This window comes from Platichthys flesus, chromosome 14, assembly GCF_949316205.1.
Source record: "Platichthys flesus chromosome 14, fPlaFle2.1, whole genome shotgun sequence".
NCBI lineage: Eukaryota > Metazoa > Chordata > Actinopteri > Pleuronectiformes > Pleuronectidae > Platichthys > Platichthys flesus.
In genome coordinates, this window is record NC_084958.1 from 3,144,954 (window position 1) to 3,172,056 (window position 27,103).

Below are 27,103 nucleotides of genomic sequence, written 5' to 3' on the forward strand. Positions count from 1 at the left end.
GAGGTAATTGACTGTTGTTGAAATACATGGATTCACTGCTCTCCAACAGTAATGAAGCTGTTGTTCCTCCTTGTCTTAGTTGTAAAACTCTACTTCTTATCTGGCAGTATTGATTTCACTGATTTAAAATAACAAATGACGCAGTTGGCAGACCTTCATCAGTAGAAGATTGTTCTCCCTGTATCCAGTCTCTTTACTCAGTCAAAGACTGTTTATGAAGTCAAAGAAACGCTGAATCACAAAACAGCTGGATTGAGTTATTTTGTACTCCCAACAACAACTCTCTAGGTAATTTATTTTGTGTGGCACTGTGCCAAAAGTCCTCCAACCTAAACCATTCAACTGATTTGCCTCTGCCCTTTAATGTGACCCATTGTGCACCTTCTGAAAAGTACCAACCACTGTAGCCGTTGAACCAGACCTTTGTCCACAAGATAAAATCATGGTTGTGCAGTTCAACTTATAAAATTGTCATGTTTTGGGAAGGTTTAGATACGAAAACAAGTTGGTTAGGTTTTGAGAAAGTATAGTTTGGGTTGACAACTCTTGGTTCAGAAATCAACAGGGATTTCCTATATCTTATGATCAACCCCCAAACCCCTCCCACCCGGCCTATATAGTAATAAAATTGTACAGGTGAACAGCCTCCATTCTCCCAGATAAAATGTAATTTATATCAAAACTTTAAGCATCTCCGAAATGTTCAATAGGGCACTTTTTATGTTTGTGAATTCAGGATTCTTCCGGCCTTATTTAAATGCTCATTAAATGTCAAGGCACTGTGTATTCTCAGTGAAGTGAGAGTGAACAAATTATCTTCAAGAGACCACTGAACGTTAAACACACAAGTCCTCGATTTAATGAAATCTCTCCCTGGTGTACTCACTTAAACATGGTCACTCACCTCACATCTTTGACAAATTTGCTCACTGTTCTACTGTATTTATTCAACCCAGATGGTCACCTAGAAATGGAGCAAATAGCAGCTGAAATTTAGCTTGATGTATCTGTACCAACTGTGTGTGGGAGCTTTGTGTTTGTGTTCATCTCAGCCTCCGACTGATCTCAGAACTCACTTTCATTTATCTCCACTTCCCTTTCTGTACCTGTATAAAGGAGATCCATTAAGCCACTCTGAAGGTGTCTATCGACTTCATATGCAATCATGCTGTCAATAAAATCTGATTTCAGTTCTGAGCTCACCAGAGGAACTAATGAGACTATTCAATCTTTCTCCTGACCCAAAGTTACAATCAAATACCTGAAGAGCAAATTACCTTAATTACAATGAGACTGTACTGTATTTAGTGTTGATGAATACATGCCTATGTTTGCATTTAATCAAAGGTGATTCAGCTCAGTCGACAATCTTAGTAACAAATGAGGCCCAACAATTGAGCAAATACTTTGGCAACTGTAAAGAGGAAAAACTAGTGGAAACCTCACACAGCAGGCAAATGGTGGGGTTGAAAGAGGAGAAAAGATGGAGATAGGAGAGTTGGTGTGAAAGCTGAAGAGAGAGGGGGGAGGGGGGTGGAGAACAGTTGTTTAACTGTAACTAAGCACTGTCAGAGTCGTTGTGTGATGATGATAATATGAATAGGGACACGTATAGATGTAATACTGTTATTACTAGTATTATTAATAATAATGATAATAAATCCTCGGCTAATTCTAATGACAGATGAGTGGTAGTGTCTGGATCCTGCAGAGAAACCTACAGAATGAGAGAGAGAGAGAGAGAGAGACAGAGAGAGAGAGAACAAAGTCAATGACATGCAGTGGCACATCCATCCAAATCATCCATCTGTCCCACAGACCGTCCAGGACCAGCTGAAACAGACTCAAGATTGTAATTAAATTGTAATCATATTTCCTTATTTTTTTTATCCACAGAATGAAAATAATATTTGAATACTTTTTTAATGTCTTTAGGGAATAACAGCTTCCTGCTGGTTAAAATTTAGTAAAAATATCATTTTGAGTCGTCTTTTGTGGAATACAGCAACCATCTGGGCATTAGGATGTAATTCCTATAAACAGAGAGAATCTGTGGTGAGCTAATTATAAAAGATGGCATACTCATCTCCCTAGTAGAAACATGTTGTGAGAGGACGGGTGGATTTTTATATTAAACTTTATTTTGCTGCCCATTGAAACATTAAAACCCCCCCTCAGGACTCCCACCTACCCTTCTCGATCAGCATGATTCCCCCTTTATATGCTATACAAAGAGAGACAGGAAATGAATTTGAGGCTTTGGCCACACACTCTGGGGCGGCCAGCTGAATGCTAAAGGCTGGTTAAACATGTTGCAATGGCATCTCAGTCAGCTGACGTACGAACTTAGTGGTGCAGGCAGGTGGGAGCCAAGCACAACATGTTTGTTGAAATTCAGTTGACATCACTTGGAGAGGCGAGGCAAGAGAGGAAGGAAGAGAGAGGAGGGAGGAAGACATGGAGATAAAAAGTATAAACTAAAATGTATACTTTTTGAAGAGGATAAGTGGTATATATGGACTTTTGATGAAGTTTATAGTACAGTAGGCTACAATAATAGGCCTACACAGCTCATTGTTGGAAACATCAAAGCTGCGTGATGAAAAGAGTTTTGAATTTTCAAAGCTGGATAAACAGTAAAGCGATATCCTTAGCAATATATACAGGACACCTGCACGTGCAAACGTGTTGAGAAAACAAAAAACCTTTTCATAAGTTTGAAAAGGTGCCATCACACCAAGTATATAGAAAACCAAAGTCAGTGGTCCCAAACTGTGAGCACTGGCAGCCAGGTGTCTATTCAAACCCCAGCAGCTGTCGCTCATATCTACCTTGTCCCATACTAAAGCCCAGAGAGGGTACAAAAAAGAGAGGGTGCAGAACTATTGCACTAAGTCTACCTATATCGATTTGTACAGATACAAATTCTAACTCTTATATACAGTCTTTTAATTGCATCTTTTTTACTTGTTTATTTATTTTTCTATTTTTTTATTCTTTTCTATTTATACTATTCACCTTCATTAATCAAATTGTATTTTTATAGCCCATATTCATAAATCACAATTTGTCTCATAGGGCTTTAACAGGGTGTGTCATCCTTTGTCCTTAACCCTCAGCAAGAGTTAGGAAAAACTACTAAAAACCCTTTTAACAGGGTAAAAATACATAGAAACCTCAGAGAGAGCCACATGTGAGGGATCCCTCTCCCAGGACGGACAGAAGTGCAATAGATGCCACGTGTAGGAAAACATCATCAGGATAAAGGTTTTAGCAGCATTGATGAGGGTAAACATTTGGAAGGATAACTGAAGGTCAGATACTTGGAGGCAGAGTATCGGAGGAGAAATACTCTATGTCAAGCAGTCCTGCTGCCATCATAGTCCATGGTCAGCAGCCAGCAGGATCATGATCCACCATTAAGGATTGCTGCTAAATTTCGTACACTGTGCGATGAAAATGTAATGATTATTTTCTATTCCTATATTTCAACTAACTTCCTGTAGATTAGTTATAAGTCATGACCTGCCACTTTATTATTTTACTTATTATAATCTAATACTTTATCATGCATCTTCAAAAAAATAAGACACAATACCATGCTTCCCTGCCTTCTAATATTATTCGTTCAGTCCCCTTCTCCCCCCACCTCCCCCTCTCTGTCTACATTATCTTGGCGTTCATCGTGTTTCTTTGTCAATTGTCATTTTCGCTCCGCTTATTAAATAAGGTGATGTCAAAAGATAGCAGCTACTAGCAGGTGCGTATCATCAATGTTTGTATGAACAAAACAAAAACAAACCAGGAAAATTGTTGTCATGGGATGCAACAAACATCCATTCTTTCTTGCTCTTATCAGCATTATGCTGATGCTATGGAGTAATTTCCTTTCTGTGCAGCTCTCCAGTGGCCTTGGAAAGAAGGTGCTTGCTCTGCACCTTCATGCTTGTGTGAGCACGTGAATTATCAGGAGAGAAAGGGATGGCTAACCTTGGACATCCTCAAGTGGAGAGTCTCAACATGTAAGCAAAACATTCAGACTGACAAAAGGGCTAAATGGGCGCGAGCGTGTGTGTGTGCGTGTGTGTGTGTAGGGGGATCCTTGCAATCTGAACTCCCTCTCTTTCTTGTCTCGCCCCGTGTATCACTCATGCCTTCTTTTTATCCTGGTCTTTACTGGACACATTATAAAATAATTATGAGAACAACAATGTTAGCCTACCTCATTTTCTAGATTTTTTGATTTTGTTAGGAAGGGACCAGCTCAGTTAAGTGACATTGTACACCCGCACTGAACTTCAGTCAAACCGGCCTCCAATCATTTCACAGGTCGCATTCTTTCTAAGCATTAAGTTACAAGTATGTTTTCCAAATAAATGCCACCTTCCTGCAAATGTAAATTTGTTCTGTCCTTGAATACAATTATGAATTAAGGTAACAAATTAATTAAAATTCACAAAAATTATTTGAACGGATAGAAGTGTTGATAAATGGAAAAAAATATGCTAAACAATTATGACTGCATGTGAAACTATTTCAGAGAAAATAATGATTTCATTACCAATGTGTGAATAATTTGTCAAACTTCGTAGTGAAGAACTTAAATTCAACCAACAAAATAACAGACTACCTCTTTCCACAGAGTAATTTCACTTCACAATGACAGTTCAGCCCCTCAGATTTTCACCCAGACAATATCAGGTACAATTTCAAATTAAAAGCACTTATAATATATCTTCACTGTCTTGGTTGGGGCAACAGAGAAGTAGATTCTGATGGCACTTTTACTTTTTTATCCAAAGCAACTTACATAAATACATACAACCATGAGTGTTGTTATGGGGAAAACACAGACCTAACATGTGGTGCTTCACCCCATTCTTCCCACTCCCAAGCAGGCCAGTGTCACCAGGTATTTTCGTTTAGGGGTAGCTTTTTATTTTCACTTCAGAGGGAGAGAAGGCCAACACAGCAAACAAAAACAATCTATCTCCCTACCTTCCTGCTACAAACCAAAAATGTTAACAAAAGCTTACTTAACTCCTAAACCAGGAAACACAGGAGAAAAAAGGGTAAAAGAAAATGGCTTACCCCTCCCACAGGGCTACCACACACAGTGTTCTTCTTTCATACATTTACAACAAACTCAGACGGTGGATTGTTCTATATTACGCAAGAAGACACTTCAGCCAGACACTGGTCCCAGTTAGATGTGGGAGAATGGGTGGAGAGGAAGATTGCAGTCAGTCAGTGCTTCAAGTAGGCTCCTCTCTTCACTCTGGCCAATCCTGGAGCAGCCATCAGGCGGCTTACGCCAATCAGCAGGTCCAACCTGCTATCAATTAGGCACACACACACACACACAAGAAGACTGCTCACACTCTAGGAGGAGGAACAGAACAGTATCACATATACACACCCAGGGTCATAACAGTGTACAAACCCAGAACAGCAAGAATCAAGTAAATACAATTTGCTCTTTTTTTTACTGTGGTTTATTAAACATCATCTTCTTAACCAAGGTGTAGTCGGATCAGATGTGTCTTTAATCTGCTGCAGAAAATGTGTTGACTTTCTGCTGTCCTGATGTTAAAGAGGGAGCTTCCAAGCATTCGTGATTTTGTTGAGTGGTTAGTCGCTGTGAGGAAGCAGCAAGCCGATTGGCAGATGCAGAGCAGAGCGGTGGGGCTGGGGTATGTTTGACCATGACCTGGACGTTGACCGGACCCAATCCGTTATCAGCACAGTTCAAGACACAAGTACTAGTGTCTTGAAGTGGATACAGGCAGCCACTGGTAACCAGTGAAGGGAGAGGAGGAGAGGAGTAGTGTGAGTGAACTTAGGTTGGTTAAAGACAAGTTGAGCTGCTGCATTCTGAGGGAACCTGCGAAGGTCTGATGGCGCTAGCAGGTAGACCTGGCAGGAGGGAGTAGCAGTAGTCTAGGCGTGAGAAGGGGACGTATTCTCCTGATGTGGTGTAGCATGTATCTAAATGAGTGGGTAGTTGCAGTAATGTTGCCAGTAATGGAGAGTTGACTGTCGAGTCTCACACCCTGGGGCTACCCCGGAGTTGTCAATGGTAATAGTGAGGTACACTTGACAATAACAACGTCATTGAAAACATGGCAAAGGGCAGTGAGTTACTGCATCCTCTACTCCTTTGCTAGTCTGGCATAATCAACAATATGGTTACCCTAAAAAATTTGAGGTCTGGTGTTGCGGGAAAAGGGTGGCTGAAAGGAGTCAAATTCCCAGCCTGAATTTTCATTCATAGTTGTAGTATTAAATACAATTTTATTAGCCCTGCCAAAGAGTCTGCACCTCCCACACACTACCACAGGCAGACACCACTCTGACTGCACCATTTGTGTGTAGTTGCTGGATGGTTCAGAAACAGAATAGAAGAGGTCACAGACAAAACACATCCGTGTCTGAGAAAGAGAATATATCACTGACACCTGCTCTGTTGGAGTGTTAACCATGGAGTTGCCCTATTATGAGGGAAATACATCCAAATAATTTAAGAGGCGCTAGACTGTTTATACAACATGATCATATGTGTAATAGTAATATGAAATCAATAATTACTTGTGTAATACTGGTTTTTGGCTGCATTATTTCCTGATGGATGATCTATTGTAGACTTTCTTAAATACATTTCTCATCCGTGCGATTAGTTCATACTGGAGATCTAAATTTCTGGCTCACCAAGATCGTAAACTATCGTCTTATTTTTTAAATTGACTTGTAATTTCCTCACCTAAAGAATGGACACGGCAGTTCCTGACAATAATTACTCAATAGGGAGGAAATAGAAAACATATTGTGAGTATTTGGGGCAGCAGAACGGTGTCTGTGGGACTGAGTCAAAATGAACTAATGTGTGACTTGATGGTGATGAAGGAACATGTCACTCAGTGTCTCTCAGTGATTTATTATTTATAGATTTCCTCATATATTTGGACAAAACAGGAGCTCGGATCTATCTGGCCTTGGACACACACACATTTATAGAAAGATACATTTGAATCTAATATATCATGTCATTCAATTTCAATTTTGCTGATGTCAAAGTGATTGAGTTTATAGTACAATTTATTTTTATTATAAATGTTCTTGTATTTATGATAATAAATAATCAAAGTCACAGATTGTAAACAACGTATTTTAATAGAGAGCATTGATAATATTTATGGATACGGACCAAATCAGGTAATGGTGACATGAGCAGCCTGCCTGCAGCACTTCGTTTGTTCAAGAAATCTGTAATTTTGTATTTTCCTCTGCTCACAAAGTATTCATTTACCTTGGTAAAAATAACCAAGGTTCGGTGTCTTACATCAGCGGCTGCAAGGGATGTTTATGTTAAAGAGTTGGATACTTGTAGTGATCAGCCCAAACACAATTATCTCTTACTGTACTGCTTGATTGCAGTTTTACTGCTCTTTTCCAGGTTTGGCTGAGCACCAGAAGGCAAAAGACCAGCCGATGAAAATAGAGGAACATTAACCTTCTAAAGGGTCAGATACTGCTGCTGGTGGAGGGTTATGGTTAAACAAATCTGTGTTCTGGTTGATGTGGCAAATGTTAGCCTGTGGCACATGGACTCGTTTTTTCCTGTGTGCAGTTCCTGCAGCGCACAAAACACTGACACACACACAAGATGACGTGTGTCTGTGAAGCTATAGTAGAATCTTAGATTCTAAATTCAATCAAAATGTTTGACTAATCCAGCAGTTGACACACTTGTGACGTTATTTCTGTAATGGCATTTGTTCGCAAGGCTATATCCTGCACAGCTTTGGGTGTTTACATCTCAATGTGTTCTCATGTTCAGGAAACACATCACCTTCCTCATACTGTCCAGTGCTGATGCTCTTCTTTTAAACACCTGTCTAAAATAGTTTGATATTTGGTCCTGTCTTTTTAAGGCCAGATAAAGCGGTAAAGGTCAGTCTAGTCTGATTGGCCAGCTAGCTCACTTTATTGTGATTGGTCAACAGTTTACAGCGTGGAGCTCTCTTTACCACAGACTTTGGGCGATGGAGACCTTCACAAAAAAAATTACAAAACATAGAACACATTAGAGAAAAAGGACAAACTGAGAAGAAAACCAAATAATTCTCCCTTAAGTCTGTAGACTGTGGTGCTCTTCATCATGTGGAGCCTCCGTTTGCCTCGGATTCGGGTCATTATGTTGCCGTAGGACCTGACCAGTCTGATATTATTGTGTTTCTTTTTTTTCTAATAGAAACATACACATATACTATCTCCACATACAGAACTACATTAAGATTAAGATTAAGATGCATTTAATTTTTCCCAAACACATGCACAGACATACAAAGGCACATTCATGCAGGTAGGGAAATTTAATCTCTGCTTTTGACCCATCTGGTGCAGGACACACAGAGCAGTGGGCGACCATGTAAGGTGCTCGGGGGGCGGATGTGGGGGGAGTAAAGTGCCTTGCTCAGGGGCACTAGACAGGGTAGGGAGACTCTTGGATTTTTGGACAGATCAATCCAGGTTCGTCTTTTGTTGTCTCTCCTTGGAGTCGAACCAGAGACGAACCAGAGACCTTCTCTGCCCATAGTCCAAGTTTCTGCCACTAGACCACCGCCTCTCCAGTATTGTCATAATAATAATAATGTATATAACATTATGTAATAGTAATAATAAATCTAGTTTTAGCCAACACTGTACTTTGTAGAGATGGAGCATGGGTAAGTCGTTCTTTGCTATGTTTTTTTACTTACGCTGCTACAGGAAAGCTGAAGTTTCATCTATATGAAGTTTCAGCTTTTAGTAAAACAACTTTTTTTCATGCAGATTTAAAATCACTTTGTATGATTTAAAGTGGACTTGAACTTGGTGTGAACATGAGCGTTTTATGAATAACTATGGTGCTCTTAATGATGCACTGCATTTATTTAGATCAATAAATGTACAAACTGCCATCACTGGACTGCAGTTCGCTCAAACATTGATGTTACAGCTGGACATGTATACGTGAGTTACTAGCATGTGACTGTTATCTAATCAGGTCTATACTGTGCGGTACAGTGTGAATCTGTGTAATCATGTGGAGAACCTGAATCGCCTTTCTTCACAGTTCAGCACTGCAGTCCTCTCCATATGGAGAGCATGTGGTTCAGTGGGCCCAGGTGCAACATGCAGAGATACAAACTGGAGTATCTGAGTGTTCACTCTTATGTAACTGACCAGCGAAGTCTTTCCCCTGCCTCTCAAACAAAAGTTATATTGAGATTTAAGTGATCTGCCTCCAGTGGGAGGTTGACTACTGATTATGAGGCAGATCTTAGCTTTGTATGATGGGGGCTCCTGAACTAAACTGTTTTGATTAATGTCAGACTCTATCAGCGGGATTCCTGAATCACTGCCAACAACTCTGGTTATTTCAGCAGTTCTTTTACAGGAGGCCTGATGCTGTTAACTGTTGTGTATTCTCTCATGTGTAACAGTTCAGGGAGGCACAGACAAATGATGGTGTCCTGCTGACAAGAGCATCATCAAACAGCTGTGGCTATGGACAAATTACATATGTTGTTTCATTTGAAGGACTTGCTGCTAAAGACAGGATTGTTAATATTTGGCACAGGGTGAAATACCTGACACCAATCAAGGTACAAATGGTCAATATTTAACAACTCTCCCTCAGGGCAATTGTGGTGTGACACAACATGAAACATGGAGCGGACTGAGAGGCAAAAGAGCTGAAACAGCGGTGAAATAAATTAGACACTAGAACACCTAAGATGACTGGGACAGAAAAGTCACTTCAGAAGTCTTCTTAACGTACAAACTGCTGATCTCCTAGGATTTTCACTCTCAACAGTCTCCGGGGGGTTTTCTCAAAATGATCTTTCTTGTCTCGCCCCGTGTAAAATCTTTCTGCTGAGGCTGCACAATCTGGAGTCAACAGCATGAGTCCATGGAGCCAACCCGCCTCTTGTCAACAGTGCAGGCTGCTGCTGGAGGTGTGATGGTGTCCAGGATGATTTCTTGACACACATTGGGGCCTAATATAATTTATCATGGTTCGAATGTAACAGTGTATCTGAGTACTGTTGTGACCATGTTCATCCCTTCATGGTCACACTTCACCATCTTGTAATGGACTCTTGCTGAAGCACAGTTGGCCATGTCACAGAGACCCTTGTATGATAAAACAAAAACATTGCTTGCTTCTTGAGAGTGACATTATTCAGTGATTTGTCTCTTTCTTGATTTGAACACATTAACATCAGGTGTTTCTTGGCAACTACAGTGGTTAGTAGGCTGAATTCCTTTCTCTGCTGTAATGTTAATTTGATCACATGTGCCTACTTTCTACAATATGCTTGTATTTCCATTTTTCTAGTTCTAAAATCCTGTGTCAGTAGTGGCAGCCTAGTTGCCACAGAATTTAATTTAATCATTCGAGAATAGTTGAAAGATTAATAACTTAATAACTAATACATTTAAGATGTTAAATACCTGTGCAGCCAATCCCCTAAGAACATGCTTTCTGATCTGCGTCTGTCTCTAAAGAAGTGAAAAATATCCTCCCCTTATCTGTTCCTCTGCTCTTCCTCACTCTCTGTCTGTGTGCGACGGATTACAGTAAAAAATGGGACTGGGGCAAGCATAAGAAAGCTGCATTCATAATGTCAAGTGCTCTTGACTGAGTAGAATTTGCAATCAAATGCATTTCCCTGCATACAATCCTTGTATTATTTGAGCTGCTCTCGTTTCAGAGCGGAGCGGGTGGCAGGATGTGCACGGCTCAAGGTCTTTTTTGGTTTTCTGTTGGTGGAGGCCAGTTTTATGTCATTCTGTCAAGAGAACTGAAGCATGGATTATACAGCCGTCTGGGAAAATATGTCCCTTCCAATCAAATTCAACATTGGCACAAAAAATGTAAACACATAAAAATAAAACCTAGTGAAAACTAATTCCACCAGTCTCAGTGTTGATTTTTCTCCCTGTCCGAGTGATCAGAGTTAATCTATGCCTCCACCCCTGCTGAGACAAGAGTCCTTCAGTCCATGGTCTCTCTCTCTCTCTCTCTCTCTCTCTCTCTCTCTCTCTCTCTCTCTCTCTCTCTCTCTCTCTCTCTCTCTCTCTCTCTCTCTCTCTCTCTCTCTCTCTCTCTCTCTCTCTCTCTCTCTCTCTCTCTCTCTCTCATGTTAAGATGCTCTCTAGTTCCTGTTGTCCTCTGTCTTACTCACTCACTCACTCACTTATTCAGTCCCTGTCTGTCGCTCCGGATATGTCCCTCTCCCGGTCCCTCTATGTAGTACAGGTGCATAATGTGTGCTGCCTGTCCTGACCAGGCTGCACTGTATCTCTGTGCTCAGTCTAAAGGGGCTGATAAGGCCAGATGGCTCTCTGCTTTGTAAGCCTGTGAAGCGAGTAATGCAGTCGAGCAGAGCCTCCAGGCTCAACGCTGCCTTCATCTCATGTGGGAGAAGTGTGTGCAGGGTAAGGGTAGAAAGGGTGTGTGTGTGTGTGTGTGTGATTCTGTCCTTGTTAGAACCAGTTCAGACCCTCTAAGGTGGATATTTTTCAGAAAGAGGTATTTTTTACTAGATTTCACTCCTTCAGGCTCCTACTTTGGCCTTTACCTTTGTTTCGCATGCTCGAGACACGAACTCTTAAAATCACACACCTCGAAAATAAACCGTACGGCGCAGACAAAATATTCCTTTTGAATATAGTACATGTGTTACTTCAGAAGACAAGTGGACTGCAAGTGCATTGTGAGAGCACACTCAAACAATGAGATCCTCCACTGGCTCATGCCACTGGGACTCAGTTGCTCTTTTGGTGTGAAGTACACCTGAAGAGGAACAGTAACACAGCATAAGAGAAAACACATGTTTATGGCATCATAGGTGTCAACTATAAATACAGTTGTTAGTCCTTTAGTTTTACCGTGTGAAGTTTGACTTTCTATTTAATATTTGCCGCACGGAAATAATTAACTTAAATTAAATATAAACCTTGCATGTCTGCAACTCTGAATACTATCCCAGTTTCATGTGAGAACAAAAGTCCACTGATATGTGTTGATATGTGTCGTAACTGCAATAGGTCTAGGAAAAATGAGCAGAAGGAAAACTCAAGAGTATTCTCTTTACAATGATACCATGAATATGCATGAGCGCTGAACGTTTTTAGAATGACAAACAGTAGCCAATTTTAAAAACAAGAACAAATGCATAGTTGTTATGAGATGATCCTTAAGGGATTCGTATGAGTGGGAGCACAGTCTGTGTGGGTTGTGTCCAAGCACACGCATGAGCACACACATGCTATTTTGGTTCATGTATGTGCAGCAGCACAAAGCGCGGAAGGGCTGAGTGAAGGAGAATATACTAGGTCAGAGGGGGTGGTGATTAATAAACACTCTCTGCCTGTCTCTGTACTCTGACTCCATGTACAGATGCTTTCTCTCTACACATGAGGATAACCTGGTTATATATACACCTGGTGTTAATATGTGTCCAGAGAGAGATTTTGACGCTCTGTCCTGCTCACTGCACCAGCTCCTCTCGTCTGCACAGGTCCCCAGAAAATAAAAGAATTGGGAATTGATAATCATTCATGAAGCTGGTTGTTTTTGTCTTTGTCTGCCTTTCATGAGGTCTTGTCTTTTAAGTGTCCACACCTGTCTGCTTCCTGTGTTTACTGGCTAATGGCTGCCAAGCTCAGTCGAACCATTGTTACATGCTATTATGTATTACTGCCCATATTGATCACTTTGCGTCCCACCTCTGGTAGTTTGGCCAAACGTATCACTATCTATATTCAGTGTATCTTGGGTATATTAACACCTGCACATTTAAGTGGTCAAGCATTATCCAATTGTAATCCAAGCACCCAGATCACATTCTAAGGCCAGGGGCTGTTCGCATAAATAGCATAAACAGGGAGAGTAACACGTTTTAGCCAGCTACTGATATGTATATATGTAATATAAATCCAGCTTTACGTAGTTCATTGTTATAAATTGGTCCTTGCTTTATCTCAGACGACCTGTTATGCAGACGCTCAGTTGAGGCTCTGAGTGTAACAGTCAATATTAGCTACTTCTCCCTTTAGATGACTTTTTAAAAGCCTACTATGATCTAATTGGCCAAATATCTGGAGGCTTGCCGAGGGGCATTACAATGAGCACTCAAGAGCACCGCTTCTTCCTCTGTAAAAGTGTAAAACAAAGTAACTAGTAGTAACTGAAGCTGAGGAGGAGCTGTGCCTGGAGAAGATTACCTTACAGAAAAATCCATGACGAGCTGAAGTCGAACAAACGCTGCCTACTGAGAAGTGTGGCGCATGAGTTTTTGTCCTACTGGGATTACTTTACCACATTATTTAAAAACGTTAAATGAAGTGTTTCCCATTAATTATCTAGACTGTTATGGCTAAAATTGTTACTGCTACAATGAACAATTTCAACTTATCATAATAACATAAGAGATCTCTGACTTGGTGTGTAAAGCACTATTTGAAGCCATGCTCTCCGTGGAGCTGTTGAGCTACTGAATGCTTGCACTATGATCCATTATGTTTTCACCAGCCACGCAAAAAATTTCGACCTCATAGTTTAGGCTGGAGTTGTGGCATGCAATACAGTTCTTTCTCTTAAAGGGGACATGTTATGCCCATTTTACCACAAGTTGATATGGTTCCTTGGGGTCTTAATGAAATATCTGAAACATATTTTGGTCATAATACCACAAGGATAATTTAAAACAGCACCTTTTTTACCCTGTCTAAAATAGCCCTCCTCAGATGGACCCCCCCCCCCCTCCACGAGATACGAGCGCCCGGATTTTTGCCATCCGCTACCTTTGTAGAAATATCGAGACGAAGATACAATCTTGCAACCATATCGTTTTGAACCAGAGTCAGGCGGGTCGGAGCCTGCCTGCGATGCTGGGGAAGCTGGTTTCCCAAGGTGCACAAAAGCTTCCCCAGCGGGGGCATGTAAGAGACTCCCATTTAGCCTGTGAGGAGGGAGGCATACGGAAGCTCATTTGTAGTCACTCAAGCGTGACGGTTCTGACATAGAGAAACCATAACAATTCGCGGGAGTTGTTTTTTTCCAGAGTTTTTGGGACGGTTGACATGTCCCCTTTAACTTATCTTCCACTATTAGGTATGTGTACCTGTCAATCGGAATCTGTTGCACATGCAAGTGACCTAGACGCGCGAGGTCTAGGTCACCCTCGTTAGCAGCATCGATTGAATTAATTTAGCAGAAAACACTGTAATATGAACATGTACATGACAGAATTTAGGGAAAAGCCTAATAGATCCCCTCTAATGAAGGCAGACTTGGCATGAACTGAAAAAGCATTTCACAGAGCATAAAGCAGCTGTGGATAACAGATACAGCAATAATCACTTACATCCCTTTATAGATCATTGCAGACTAATTTACAGATGCTCCTGTGAGAACTCATTAACCGTATGCAGATTTTACATGCAGCTGCTGCATCTGCTGAGCGGGATTGTCTAATTAAATTAGTTTATTAACATTTTCCGCATCATTCTAGTGTTGCTCTGCATATGCTTGAAGTATTGTGTTTCTTCTTGAGGGCAAAATCATCAAATTAGCTGCAGATTGAGTCTGCATTCCAGACATGATTCTGAGACATTTGTTTCAAGCACTTCTACCAAAATACCAACAACTGGCAACAGCTGAATGAACGTCCCACCTGTTTGTTCCCCGCCAGTCCACGTTTGCTCTGCACATAGGCACCAAAATCCAACACAGACAGGTAAAACTAATTTTGAAGGTTAGAAAAAAGTAAATAGTTTTATAACACCTGGCATTTCACCACCACAAAAGGGCCCAGTAGTATATAATGTATATAAGTACCCCAATTTGCAAAATTATTGAACCAATTTATCTCAGATAAAGAGTCTGTAAAGTAGTAAACATGAAGCCCCACTTCCTGCTTCAGGAACGGATAAAGCAAAAAGGAAAATCACCTTGTAGTTTATATGGCATTCAATGGAGGCTGAACTGCTCTCTACCTTTGAATTAATGGATTGGATCTCAAGAGCAATATCTCATGCAGGTTAGATGGGTATGTTCTGAGGGGGAGGAGGCTGGCAGCTAAATTTATAAGATATATGTATTTGAAGAGTATAACCTGCAGAACTGGGATTAGTGTACAAACTGGTTGAGAACAACCCTCACACTGATTTGAAGTTTAAATATGGCTGTCACTTTAGGTTTCAGTTGCTTTAAAACACTTTGGTACCACAGATCACAACTTTTGAAGTCCAACATCTCGTGATAATTTTAAAGTTTAAACAAATTCAGGAGTTGCTCCTTGTTGAATCCTTCCTCTCATAGACACTCATTAAAAAAGATGCTTTTAAAAGGAAGTAAATCTACAGTAATAAATCACCTTGGCCCAGACCACAGGTCATATTGAATTTGAACAGGGCACTGCACTTTGTACAAACACACATGACACTAGTGTCTTTAAATCTCTCATGAGGTATTGTTTTCTGTTGAGGTTTTCTTGTACAACATGTATGGAGAGACATCAAGCTATAATTCTATAATGGAGCTCTAAAATGGCAAAATACCTAGATAACTTAAAGAGAATTCGTCACAGGTAAAAATTCGCCTCATAGTCACAAATTTTCCAATCAAGTTTAAGTATTTGGGTATAATTTTAATGCAGGCCTTAACTCATGGTTGAGTGTTTTTACAATGTTTAATTGGCACTTTTACTTAGGCAAGTGATCTTCTCCCACCATTGATCCTAGACGTAAAACCTTCTAGTACAATGTAGCCTTGTATAAAACTGTAGTTTTGATACAGAATCCTGATTGAAGGGCTTGGACATTTGCCGGGTGATTTTGTGAGCTGGACTGGTTCTCCTTGATAGTAGTTTGCTTTTGTTCTTCTTCTGTGTCGTGTGGTGAGCCCAAGGATTCTGTCTGGGGTCCTATACAATTTTACTTGTATATGTGTCCTTTCAATCATATCATTGTAGCAAATACAGGTAAAGTACCTCTTTCCGGTTTAATGCTGATTTTCAACTGTGTGTCTCTTTTAAGCCAGATGAAACTGGCATTAAACAGCAAAATGAGTGAGCGATGATTGATTATTCACACAACTAGTATACGTTTTTATCAGTTCAACACTGTGGAATGCTTTTCAGACATATTGTCTGAAAAGCAAGTCTCTGCTGTAGAGGCCTTTAAGAAGCTAAGCTTTTTTAAGTTGTTTTTGTGTTATTTATGTTATACTTTCTTTTGTGGTTTCATCTTTAATAATATTACTCTGTGACTTTTCTAGGAGAAAGCAGCTGCTCTGAATAGTCACAACTTGAATTCACATACATTTTTCCATCATTTACGTATTGTGGTGTGATCTGATATACACAGATAAGCTACATGTATGTGTTCAAATATGGAAAATAGTTCATTTCAAACGTAACAGCTACAGTGGAAACACATTGTTTCTTGGCTGCACGTCTTGACTGCAAAATTATTATAAATGAATACATCTAAAATTGATTGTTTTATGGTACTGACTGAGCAGCCCTCTAAAACATCCTTGTAGTCAACTTGCTCATCAACTTTGTAAAGATTCAGAATCAGAATCAGAATTATTTTTATTGCCATGTATATTTGCACAAACAGGAAATTGCCTTGATGTGGTTGGTGCACTGTACAAACAACAATATAAAAACAACAATATAAAAAACAACAACAATATCGAACAATAATATATACAGTAAGTAGAGTTACGTGCGATTCTAAGGTGCAGAGATTGGTGATAATGCCAATAATATAGAGTTATAAATTATGTGTGAGGGGGGGGTCAGCAGAGTCAGTGTGATGCAGGGGGCTTGTTTGTGAGCCCCACTGCCATTGGGAAAATTCCATATCATTTTAGATTTTTTTTTATCAGTAATACATTTTTTAGATCTGAGACAATGCATTTTTTTATCAAATATTAATATGCATAGATGAAAAAACATTTCATTTTGAGAAGTAATATTTTGACCTGAACAGACTGATATTAACTTTACATATATATAAAACGTGTTGTACCTAATAGGACTGAGGAAGCAATAAGCAAACAGGAATACAAGCGGTGTCAAATCTATTTTTAGTTTTTAAGTTCTCCTTTTGTTTAAAACATTTCCTCGAACAATTTAAGAAAACAATGGGTGATTAAATCAAATTAAATAAGACAAGGTTATTTTAATTAAATTGTCTTTATTATTGATAATGCAAACTATATTTCATGAGGCAATGCAAAACATGAAAAGTGAAATATATTATTAATTAGTAAAATGTATCTGGTCTGTATTGGTTTAGAATGAGCCCAGGAAATTGACAATGTTACTAATATGTAGCATGCAATACTTAAAATGCAAGGGAATGTAAAATATATAAATTGAATATAAAACTCATATACAGGGTAACAGAATATTTAGAGTTGAAAGATATGTAACAGGCTGCCGCTAGAGAGGCACCATTTTTGCCACCAGCAACCTAAATGCCACACGTAATGACCGCCTGCATCTAGAATCCACAGGGGCTAACAATTTAGAAAATCTGCAGTTTGTAACATAATGCAAGAAATGAAAAGACATAATGACAAAATGCAAAGGTGAGACAGTTGGTATTATGAGTGCCCTTAAAAAAAAATCCACTAAATCCACATTTTTTACTGGATCACAGACACTCTCATGGATATCAGTTCCCTCAATATGTAAGTTTCCATTTATTAAAAATATATGTGCCAAAAAATACCCTTTTAACATTAAAGCATGTGATTTAAAAAATGGGCTCTAGTTTTGAGCATTGTAACAACATCCCCATTTTTGAAGGCAGCTATTTATACCTGGTAAGCATCAGCGTGTTAGCATTGCCATCCAACTTGGAAAATGGTGCCCTTCAGAACATCACACTTTATTAGGAACACCATACTAGTACTGGGTAGTTCCTCCATTTTCTTTCAGCTCCCTTAAAGGGATGATTCGTCAAAAAATGAAGAGTCATTCATTATCTCCTCACCACTATACCGATGGAGGGGGGGAACAAAAACAGGGGAGTTTCAGGGTAAACAGCGTTGCAACCAAATCCATCATTTGAAGTAAATGGTTACCGATTCTTCAAACGTAAAAAAAACTACAGAAAAAAACATGAAATGCCTCCATTCTGCTCCTGTGGTTTCATCCAAGTGTCCACATGCCCCAACGTTCAAGTCGGACTCGAACTGTGTAATTTACACCATGTTTTTAGCCTATATGTCCTCTGTGATCCAATCGTGAACGCAGCTCGTGAAATGACAGAACACTTTTCAATGTAATTCTTCTGTAATATTTCTAAATTGTATGAATAAGTTTCAGAAGATAACAGAAGAATTTGCATGTGTTATTCTTGTCATTTATTTTTAAAACTTTTCTAAAAAGCCACATTTTACAGTACTCTTATTTGGTGAATTAATCCTTGAATCACTTTAATCAGCATGGATAAACAGTTATAATGATGTACTTTTATGACGTATTACCAAATTAAACATTGTGTAAGCATACTTTGCCCTTTCATCTTTACAACAGGTGTCATCCGAACAGCAGTGTCCAACATGGACCGAGAGACAAGGGATCACTACGCTCTGGTGATCCAGGCCAAAGACATGGCGGGCTCTGTTGGAGGACTGTCTGGATCCACTATGGTCAACATCACCCTCACGGATGTCAACGACAACCCCCCAAAGTTTCCACAGAGTAAGTTTCCAGCCTTGCTACTTCACGATACGTAGTTTATCTCTGACAGAGGTCCTCCTAATCTTTCTCTTTCATTTATGCACCTTATGTTTTGTTGCTGTGATTCAGTAAATCAGAGGAGTAGATGCATGATTAAAGATTTTATCTCGATATACATACATTGAGAGATAGTAACTCTCCATTAAACTTGGGAAATTGTAGCCTTTTTCATAAATGAAGCGAAGCTTCAGCAACATTTTACTGCATATAGAGGAAATCCAGCAGAATGAGAAATCATTTGACGAAGGTGTGGAGCTATTGATGGTTGTTCATCACAGTGTCCACTGCTAACACTGGGCAAAACAACCTGAAAGGGATAGTTCACAGCAAAATAAAAATGCACTCATTATACTGTACACACCACAATGCCTAAGGAGGAGTGAGTGAAGTGTTTGATTCCGCAAAGTCTCAGGGGGTAAACAGCGTTGCAGCCAAATCCAATGCAATTTAAGTTAATTGGACCTCTTCTTCAGACGTAAAAAACGACAGAATATAAACAACACATGCTTCCATACTGCTCCCTTGGTGTCATCCAAGTGTCCGTCAACCCAAACATTCATATTTGGCTCGAAACATAATAATTTACACGCAGGTCTAATCCACAGAATATTCATAGATCTACAGCTAAACATGACAGGTCAAAGTATGAAAACCTCTCCACAGCTAGCCACATTTTTAGGATAAGTTACATTGATTACTTTGGGCCCTGTTTTCCTTTTAAAGCAGTAGGAGTTGGGAGCACAGCCTGAGTGGGGGTCTCTGAGTGCACCTGCAATCTTGTTTCCTGAATACACAGCAGCGGCCCAAGGGTGTGATGTGCATAGACATGTGTGGTTATTGTGTGGCAGTGGTTTAGTGCTGTTTGCATGTTAAACACAGTGGACGGCAGTGCCTCATCTCACTGTACTGTGTGTGTAGAACAACACACAGAATCTGCCCTGCTGCCTGCCGATGGTTGCAGGGATTCAATGAAGAAGAAATGTTCCATGCAGTATAGCAGCCGTAGGTAACTGATACTATAATGTTAAAGATAAATGCAAACTGATGTGCTGATGTTCCACATTAGGTGCTATTTATTTAACACAGATTAAAAATGTTCTTTTGGCTAGAGAGGAGCACCATTCTGTTACTTTCATTCATTGTTCACACCTGGTATTAGGACGTGTCCTACACGTGTCTCCTGAGACCCTGTGGTTTGTGATTTGTTATCATATTCCACGCTTGATGACCAAATGATGTTGTTAGCCAGACTTACTGTACAGCTTTTCACTGCCTCAATTCGATATTTGTTCCAGTCTTATACACCACTTAAAGCATTTTACACTTTAAGTTAGATTCCCCCATTTGTGCCACATCACTCGAGCTAAATGGGAGTTCAGTTACTTTGCCCTGCTCGCCCTGTTCAGCTGTTGCAAAGTACTAAAATGTTAATAAATACTAGATAGTATTTAAAAAACTAGAAATGTCATGCTGCTGATTTGATTGTATTGTATAAAACAAAAGGCTGAGAGTGTGTCACGTCCTATTAGACAGCTTTTATCAGCATAATCCAAATTTAATTAGAGCAAAAAATGAAAATGAAAATGGAGGAGTTACCAAATGACTTATGCAAAACTTTGCTGTGTTGCCTAATGTTTGGTTGTTGTGATAGTTTGCCATTAACCCCTTGTCCATATTGATCAGACTCCTAGTGGCTCAATAGAACAATACTGCAGAGCAAAGCTTAAATCTATCCTCTGTTTATGCGCACCAAATTATACTTGGCTATCTTATACCATATGAGATTTCTTGTCATGCATGGGCCATTGACTTTAACACCACAATAATGTAAGATTCAAACCTGTGTGTTTCTGAAATTATCAGCTAAAACATAAACATCGGCATTTGAATGCCACCATCAGGTTGCCTGAGGAGTGGATACGTTTGGTATGTTTGAGATCCAGCCACTTTAAGCAGATAATCATCATCAATCATAAATAATTAAGATAATCCTCAAATTCAAATATTGGACTGTTGTGTTGCTGTTGCAGAGAGTTACCAGATGTATGTACCAGAGCTGGCTCCATTAGGGAAGACAGTGGGCCGGATCAGAGCCAACGATGAGGACGAGGGGCAGAATGCGGAGATGACCTACAGCATCACTAATGCAGACGCAGCCTCCATTTTTACCATCACCACTGATCCTGACGGCAGAGAGGGAATCATTCATCTCAAGCAGGTAGGAATCAGAGATCACCACCCACACACTGATGCCTGGAGAACGATGTAAGTTTATAACATGACTGTTTAAGATGGAGCAGGAAAGAACAGACTGACACTTTCCTCTTAAGCTTGTGCTTTCATCTCTTTCACAACTGTCCTGGCAGTTCACTTTGACCAGCACTGTGATTCTTCATCCTTTTAAAACTGAGGCATGTGTAATTCTCCACATGGATGCCAGAAAACAGTCCTAGAGTTGTGGCTAAAATGCTGTTTTGGCTTGTCCTGTAATTGCAGTACACGATATTTAACACAGAAAGGTGAAGTTGGGCATGGTTCTATTTTCCAGATGTGGTCAGCGGTGCACATTTAGCAGCTGTGTGTTTAAAGACAAAGCCGGATACCAATGGTTTTTTCGTATTTTATCTTTCAAATAAGTGTTGACTGTTTGCAATGCACTAACTGCAAAGTCTCCTTTGAATGTATTGCTTACACAGAGCAGGTGTTAAAAGTGAATGACCAGCTGCGCTGCTCCATCTCATATTTAAGGGAATACGTGTTCTACTACTGCTACCTTCAGTCTAGCTGAAACTTTGCCGATCAAAGGTGTGTTTGGCAAGTGGCCATGAGCACCACATGCTGCTGACAAACAATTTGAAAGCAAGGAATCAGAGGCGCACACATGACACTCTTGTCTCTGTGATAAAAACAAAGACCTTCACTTTAAGGCTACGACAAGTAGAATGTGAATCTTGACAAATTAGATGAAGCGTCAATCAGTCCCTTAGCAGCAGTGTTCACATGAAGCGAGAGTCAGCTCCCTCAGTCATGGAGTAAGGCCGTATCACAGGTCGAATATGATATTCCTGTTTCAACCAAAATTCAAAAAAAATTACAGTTTTTGTATTATAATAGTACATTTTGACAACAACAAAAAGATCTTACAAAGAATCTATATCATATTTATATAAAACACCATGTAAAAGCTGTGCACGTAAACTGAGAACCCAAAAGCCCAACCCTGAGAAAATGTCCAGTTTCCAAAAACAATGGTAATTCATTCCAGTCAGGGTTCGGTGTACAACAAGCCAAAGACAAGTCAGAGGAATCCAAAAGCGTGAGGCTAAGTCTAGGTCGCTAAATACCTAAACGTTGTTAAAAGCTCAAAACAAGACGTGGGTATAATGCTGGAACTCTACGTACATTGGATTATTCTTGAATTTATTACTTACTTTGCTTCTTTATTACAGGATGTGTTGGTGAATGACCAACAGAAGGTCATTGATAAAATTTCTTTGAACTTGGTTGAAATATTTACTTGTACTCAAAGATAAACTGATCAGATTTTTATGGTCAAAGGTCACGCTGGCCTCACAAAGTAGGTGTATGTTTTTATACACAGAAAGTGCACTGGTTGCAGAGGCATACAACTGCAGTGCGGTTATTCTATATCCTTTTTCATTTGCATTAACAATCAGCTTGAAAGAAACCTACGTGATACATGCAGCACTACTGTTGTTAGATTTAGTGTAGAGATGACTCTCAGCATGGTCCTGAATCACAGCGCCACTGCAGTTTTATGACGCATCTTCCAAAACATAAAGACATAAAACTAAATGGGAAAATCTAATCTTCTCTCAATTTGCCTTTTTTTTTATTTTTTAGCAAAAAACAAAACTTTAGTAAGTTACTGTACAAAACACCAACTAGAACTGCACTCAGTAGAGTTTATAACTCCTACATGGCCCAACAGCCACCTTATGAAACCACATTTAACACACAAGATCTGGATTTTTATTTTGATCTACACCATATTCCACACACATAAATATGAGTTCACTAAACATGCCTGATATTTGTCATGATCATTACATCCTGGAGCTCATCCGGATCTGCACCAATGTTTTATGGGTTCTTTCCCGACCTTTACCCAATCCTCCCTGCAAGTTTCATAACAGTCCATCCAGTTTTTGTATAATTCTGCTGACTTATAACAAAACTGAAAGAGAAAGACATAACCTCCTTGTCAGAAATAGAAAATAATTGATGATTTCACATTCTGAGTCACATGGGCTGGGCAATGAGTGAGCTTCTCATATTGGAGACAACAACATTTAATTTAAGTGCAAGTGGCCTCAAATTTGTATTTTTTATTCACTTTAAACTTTACTTCTTTTCAATAAATACTGACTGGGCAGAAAATGATACAGTTCGAGAGCCTGGCATGTGTGGATTTGCAGAGACAGTTTCTTTGACTGTGTCGGATTATCCTCGGTAGCTTTTGAACTTTAACAAGAGGAGGAACCTGTCCTGTGGATTTTCACAGCCACAGGAAAAAAGTGTTTTTTCTTTTCTTTGTACTTGTTTTCCAGCTGTTCAAACTTTGGAACAGAGAAAGAAAAAGGAAGAGTCCATAATTGTTTTCACTTTTTCGCCCAGTTTAATGTTTGCTTTTGTCAGCAACACTTTGTAACCTGGGGACATCAAACTTTTTTATGAAACAAGATTATTTTTGTGGGTTGCTGCAAAGAATTTCAAGTATTTTCAGTCCAAAAGTAAAAAAATGAGTCTACAGAATAAAGTTTCTTCACAGAAAAGCTCTGTGAAGTTTACTCATCATCGTAGCAAATTCAAGGGAGGAACAAAGCTGTTTTTCTTATATATTGTTCACATAACTTTTTCTCATTATATGAAGAGGTTTTTTTTTTGTTTTTTTTTAAATGCGTTTGAATTCTTGACATCTTGTTGCTTGGACAGGCTTTAACTCTTCTCCTCATGCTCATCATGCTTCTGTGCGCACGTTAAACTTCTGCTCTCAGATTTCTGCTTTGCTCTTGAATGGCGTCTTCTGTGCTTGGATTTTTTTGTGCAACAATGCTGTCAAAATTGTCCAACCAAGAATGCCAGGTAGAGTGAAATTGTCCGACCCTCAATCTCCTGCTCCATGAAGGTGTTGTTTTTCTTTGTTACCTTGAAGTACACTTACTGGAAACCGGTGTTTTGCTAAAGTATAAAAAAATTCAAGAGCAAATGATGTCGTCCTGCTGAAGCTGGAACGCAGGAAATCTTTCAAGCAGCAAAACATCTGAACACACTTTTTGAGTTAGCGCAGGGTTTCGAGTGAAAGCAGTTGAAATCTGAATGTGGAGTAAAAAAAAACATTTCATTAACGTGTCCATCTGTACTAATGAAACCAATCTAAACCAGTCTTTGCATGGCCGGTGTAGGCTTAGAAACCAGACTGGTTTGTGTAATTTCTACATTATCTCTTCTGTGAAATGTGTCCTCTGTGTGATTAATATGTTTTCGGTTTCCCCTGCAGCCTCTGAACTATGAGAAGAGAAAAGTGCACACGCTCAATATTGAAGGCTCCAACACACATCCAGACTCCCGCTTCTCCCACTTGGGACCATTTAAGGATTCTACATCGCTGCGAGTCATTGTGGGAGATGTGGATGAGCCTCCTGTCTTCTCCATGGATTACTACATTATGGATGTGTATGAAAACTCACCTGCCGGCACCCAGGTTGGCACTGTGACTGCCGTGGACCCGGACAGCACCAACAGCGCTGTCAGGTAAAAGGAAACAGTAGGAGACATGAAGTGCGTGCAAGTGTTTTCCCGTGTGTATGTCTTGAATAATTTGGAGTCCAGGGGTCCCAACAAGAAAACAGGCTTCAGGTTCACCGAAGTATTCCACCACTCTGTAAATACTCCATTTCTTGTTTCTGTTTTGGCAAAGGACCAAGTGCCCAGTGGGGCTTCCTCTCATCCCCCGCCCCCTCAGAAGCGGCAAGCAGAAGGAACAGTGTGTTATGATAATGACTGTGGCTCAGTCTGTGCTAACTCGCAGGTGAACAATGGCCACAGGCCAAGACCAAACATTCACCTGTAGTTTTATGCTCTCTTTCTGTAGCTAAGTGATGCTGGTGTGCATTGGGCCTGATCTTATTTGGATTTGTAGCCTAGTGTTTTGGCACTTGGGAGTTGTCCTGGGCAGGAGCTGCAGTTGTAAACAGAGTTTTATTCCAGGGCCATCACATTGGAGTTGTTGACACAAAAAGTATTTCTACAATTTACAGTCCATCCCAGTGCTCAGTGCCGTTACAGGAGGTAGTGTTCCCTGTGTACAGTCGACATATAGCAATGTGGACTGTAAAGGTGTGGAGATAAAGGTGACTGATGGGATGTAGCACTCCTGAGTTTTATAACTATAACCGGTCTTTTCATAACCTTGAACAGGCTGTCAAGTTGCCTTACAGTAGCCATTCATACCATCTCTCCTAACCAAACTATGGTTGAAATATCTCTTAACCAGGGATAGGTCAACTCCTTAAAAAACAGCCAATATGACAAAGTAAAAAAGCAATGCTGTTGTGTGGTAGTAAATGTCGTCTGTAGTGGTAGCTGTAGGCACATTCTTATAAAAAAAAAGTGATAAAATGTAAATGGAATGCATTTATACTGCACTTTTTCTCAGCTCAGCAACCAATCACTTACTACTACAAATCACATTCCCATTCATTCTAACATTCACGATGAAAAACATGTCACCACGAATGCTCACTGCATCCAGGATGTTAAAGGGAATTCATGATGAAAATCCTGTTGTATCATCAGCTTTATAATCATTGGAAATAGGGCTGGAAGATACGGCCAAAATTGTTTAATACTTGTTCAAATAACAATTTTTCAAGTTTAGGATTCATGATTTCAATCCCTTTCAATTCCCTTCAAAGTACAGCAAGACTTGGAACCTACATTTTACAAGAATTTGAGACTTGCAGAAGAGTAACAAAGGAGATGCTCTACCTGTAACACAGTCATCAAATGCAGGTTATTCCGTACAGCTATGCATTGGCAATACTTGTGACTTCAATAAAGTAGACTATGCACATCCACTGTAATGATCATTCTCAGCAAGCAGCTTAACACGACCTGTAGTTGCATTTTATGATCAGGCTACCTCTAGTGACTGTAGTTATCATGGTGGGAACAAGAGAGGAAGTCAGGTGGGGAAATATAAAGTGCAACAGTGTTAGGAGGGTGGAGGATCTTTATAGGCACTACATCAGGAGCAGCTCCTCTGGGTCATATCACAGCATAGACACAAACAACCTGTGAGTTCCTTGGTGCAGCAGTACCATGACTATGTATATAATACATACATATATTTATAACAGTTTTCCCCTCTTAAATTTGATTAACACTTCCCCAAGGTTATCTACCTAAATTTAAATACATTTCTGATCAAAATATTCTTTGGACTTAAGGGTCCAGGGTGGAGCATTTAGTGACGTCTTGCAGTGAAGTTACATATTGACGCCAACTGAAACCCCTCACACCATCCCTCTATTTCCAAGGGTGTTTGAAAACTTTTTTCAATAAGTAGCAGTTGTAAGCAAGTAAATTAAACTGTAACTCATCTTCCGTTTTTATGGCTAGACTTGACCTATCCATGATACAAGAAAGCAATGAGACAGAGCAGGGCATCTGACAGAGAGTACAGGAACTTGGTTTGGGTCATGAGGAGTCTTAGCATTTACTTACTGACAAATAGCATAAACTGTGCATAAATTCCAACTACTAGTTCAAAACTGTACAAGTAACTTGTCACTCTACTCACCAGCCTCACCATCCCCCTCCCCCCCTCTCTCTCTTTCTCTCTGCCCACATACCACACAACTTCCATTCTGAACTTGCCCTTAAAGCAGCTGCACTGTGTAAGAATATTGCGGGTCAAACCTTTACACTTACTGCACTTTACACAGATGATGAATCCGTGTTATTTTCTTTTTTACCTACTGCCCATATACTTGCTACACACATCTGCACACATGTCTATAATTATGTGCAATAAAATTGATTTCAAAATGGTGCACACTGAGTCAAGGGCAGCTTGACATGCTAGCAATTACCAGTAACCCATCACTGAGCCAAGGTTTGATCATCAACGTTCAAAAGTAAAAAAAAAAAATGCTGCTGTCACTCCAGCTTAAAAACATCAGACTGTACGTTCAGAGATCATCTGCCCTGGCTGCCATGTTGGCATGCCAGTGGTGGGTATATTACATGTTGACCCTCAG

General features: G+C 39.8%; 1 protein-coding gene across 1 annotated transcript in view; it reads left to right on the forward strand.

Moving 5' to 3' along the window:
- Window positions 1–27,103, forward strand: part of LOC133968807 (cadherin-18-like) — a 131,062-nt gene that overhangs the window by 51,345 nt on the left and 52,614 nt on the right. The window contains exons 4-6 of the mRNA XM_062405019.1: window positions 18,612–18,779; window positions 20,849–21,036; window positions 24,340–24,593. Coding sequence (XP_062261003.1) covers window positions 18,612–18,779; window positions 20,849–21,036; window positions 24,340–24,593 — 610 coding nt within the window. The remainder of the gene's footprint in view (window positions 1–18,611; window positions 18,780–20,848; window positions 21,037–24,339; window positions 24,594–27,103) is intronic.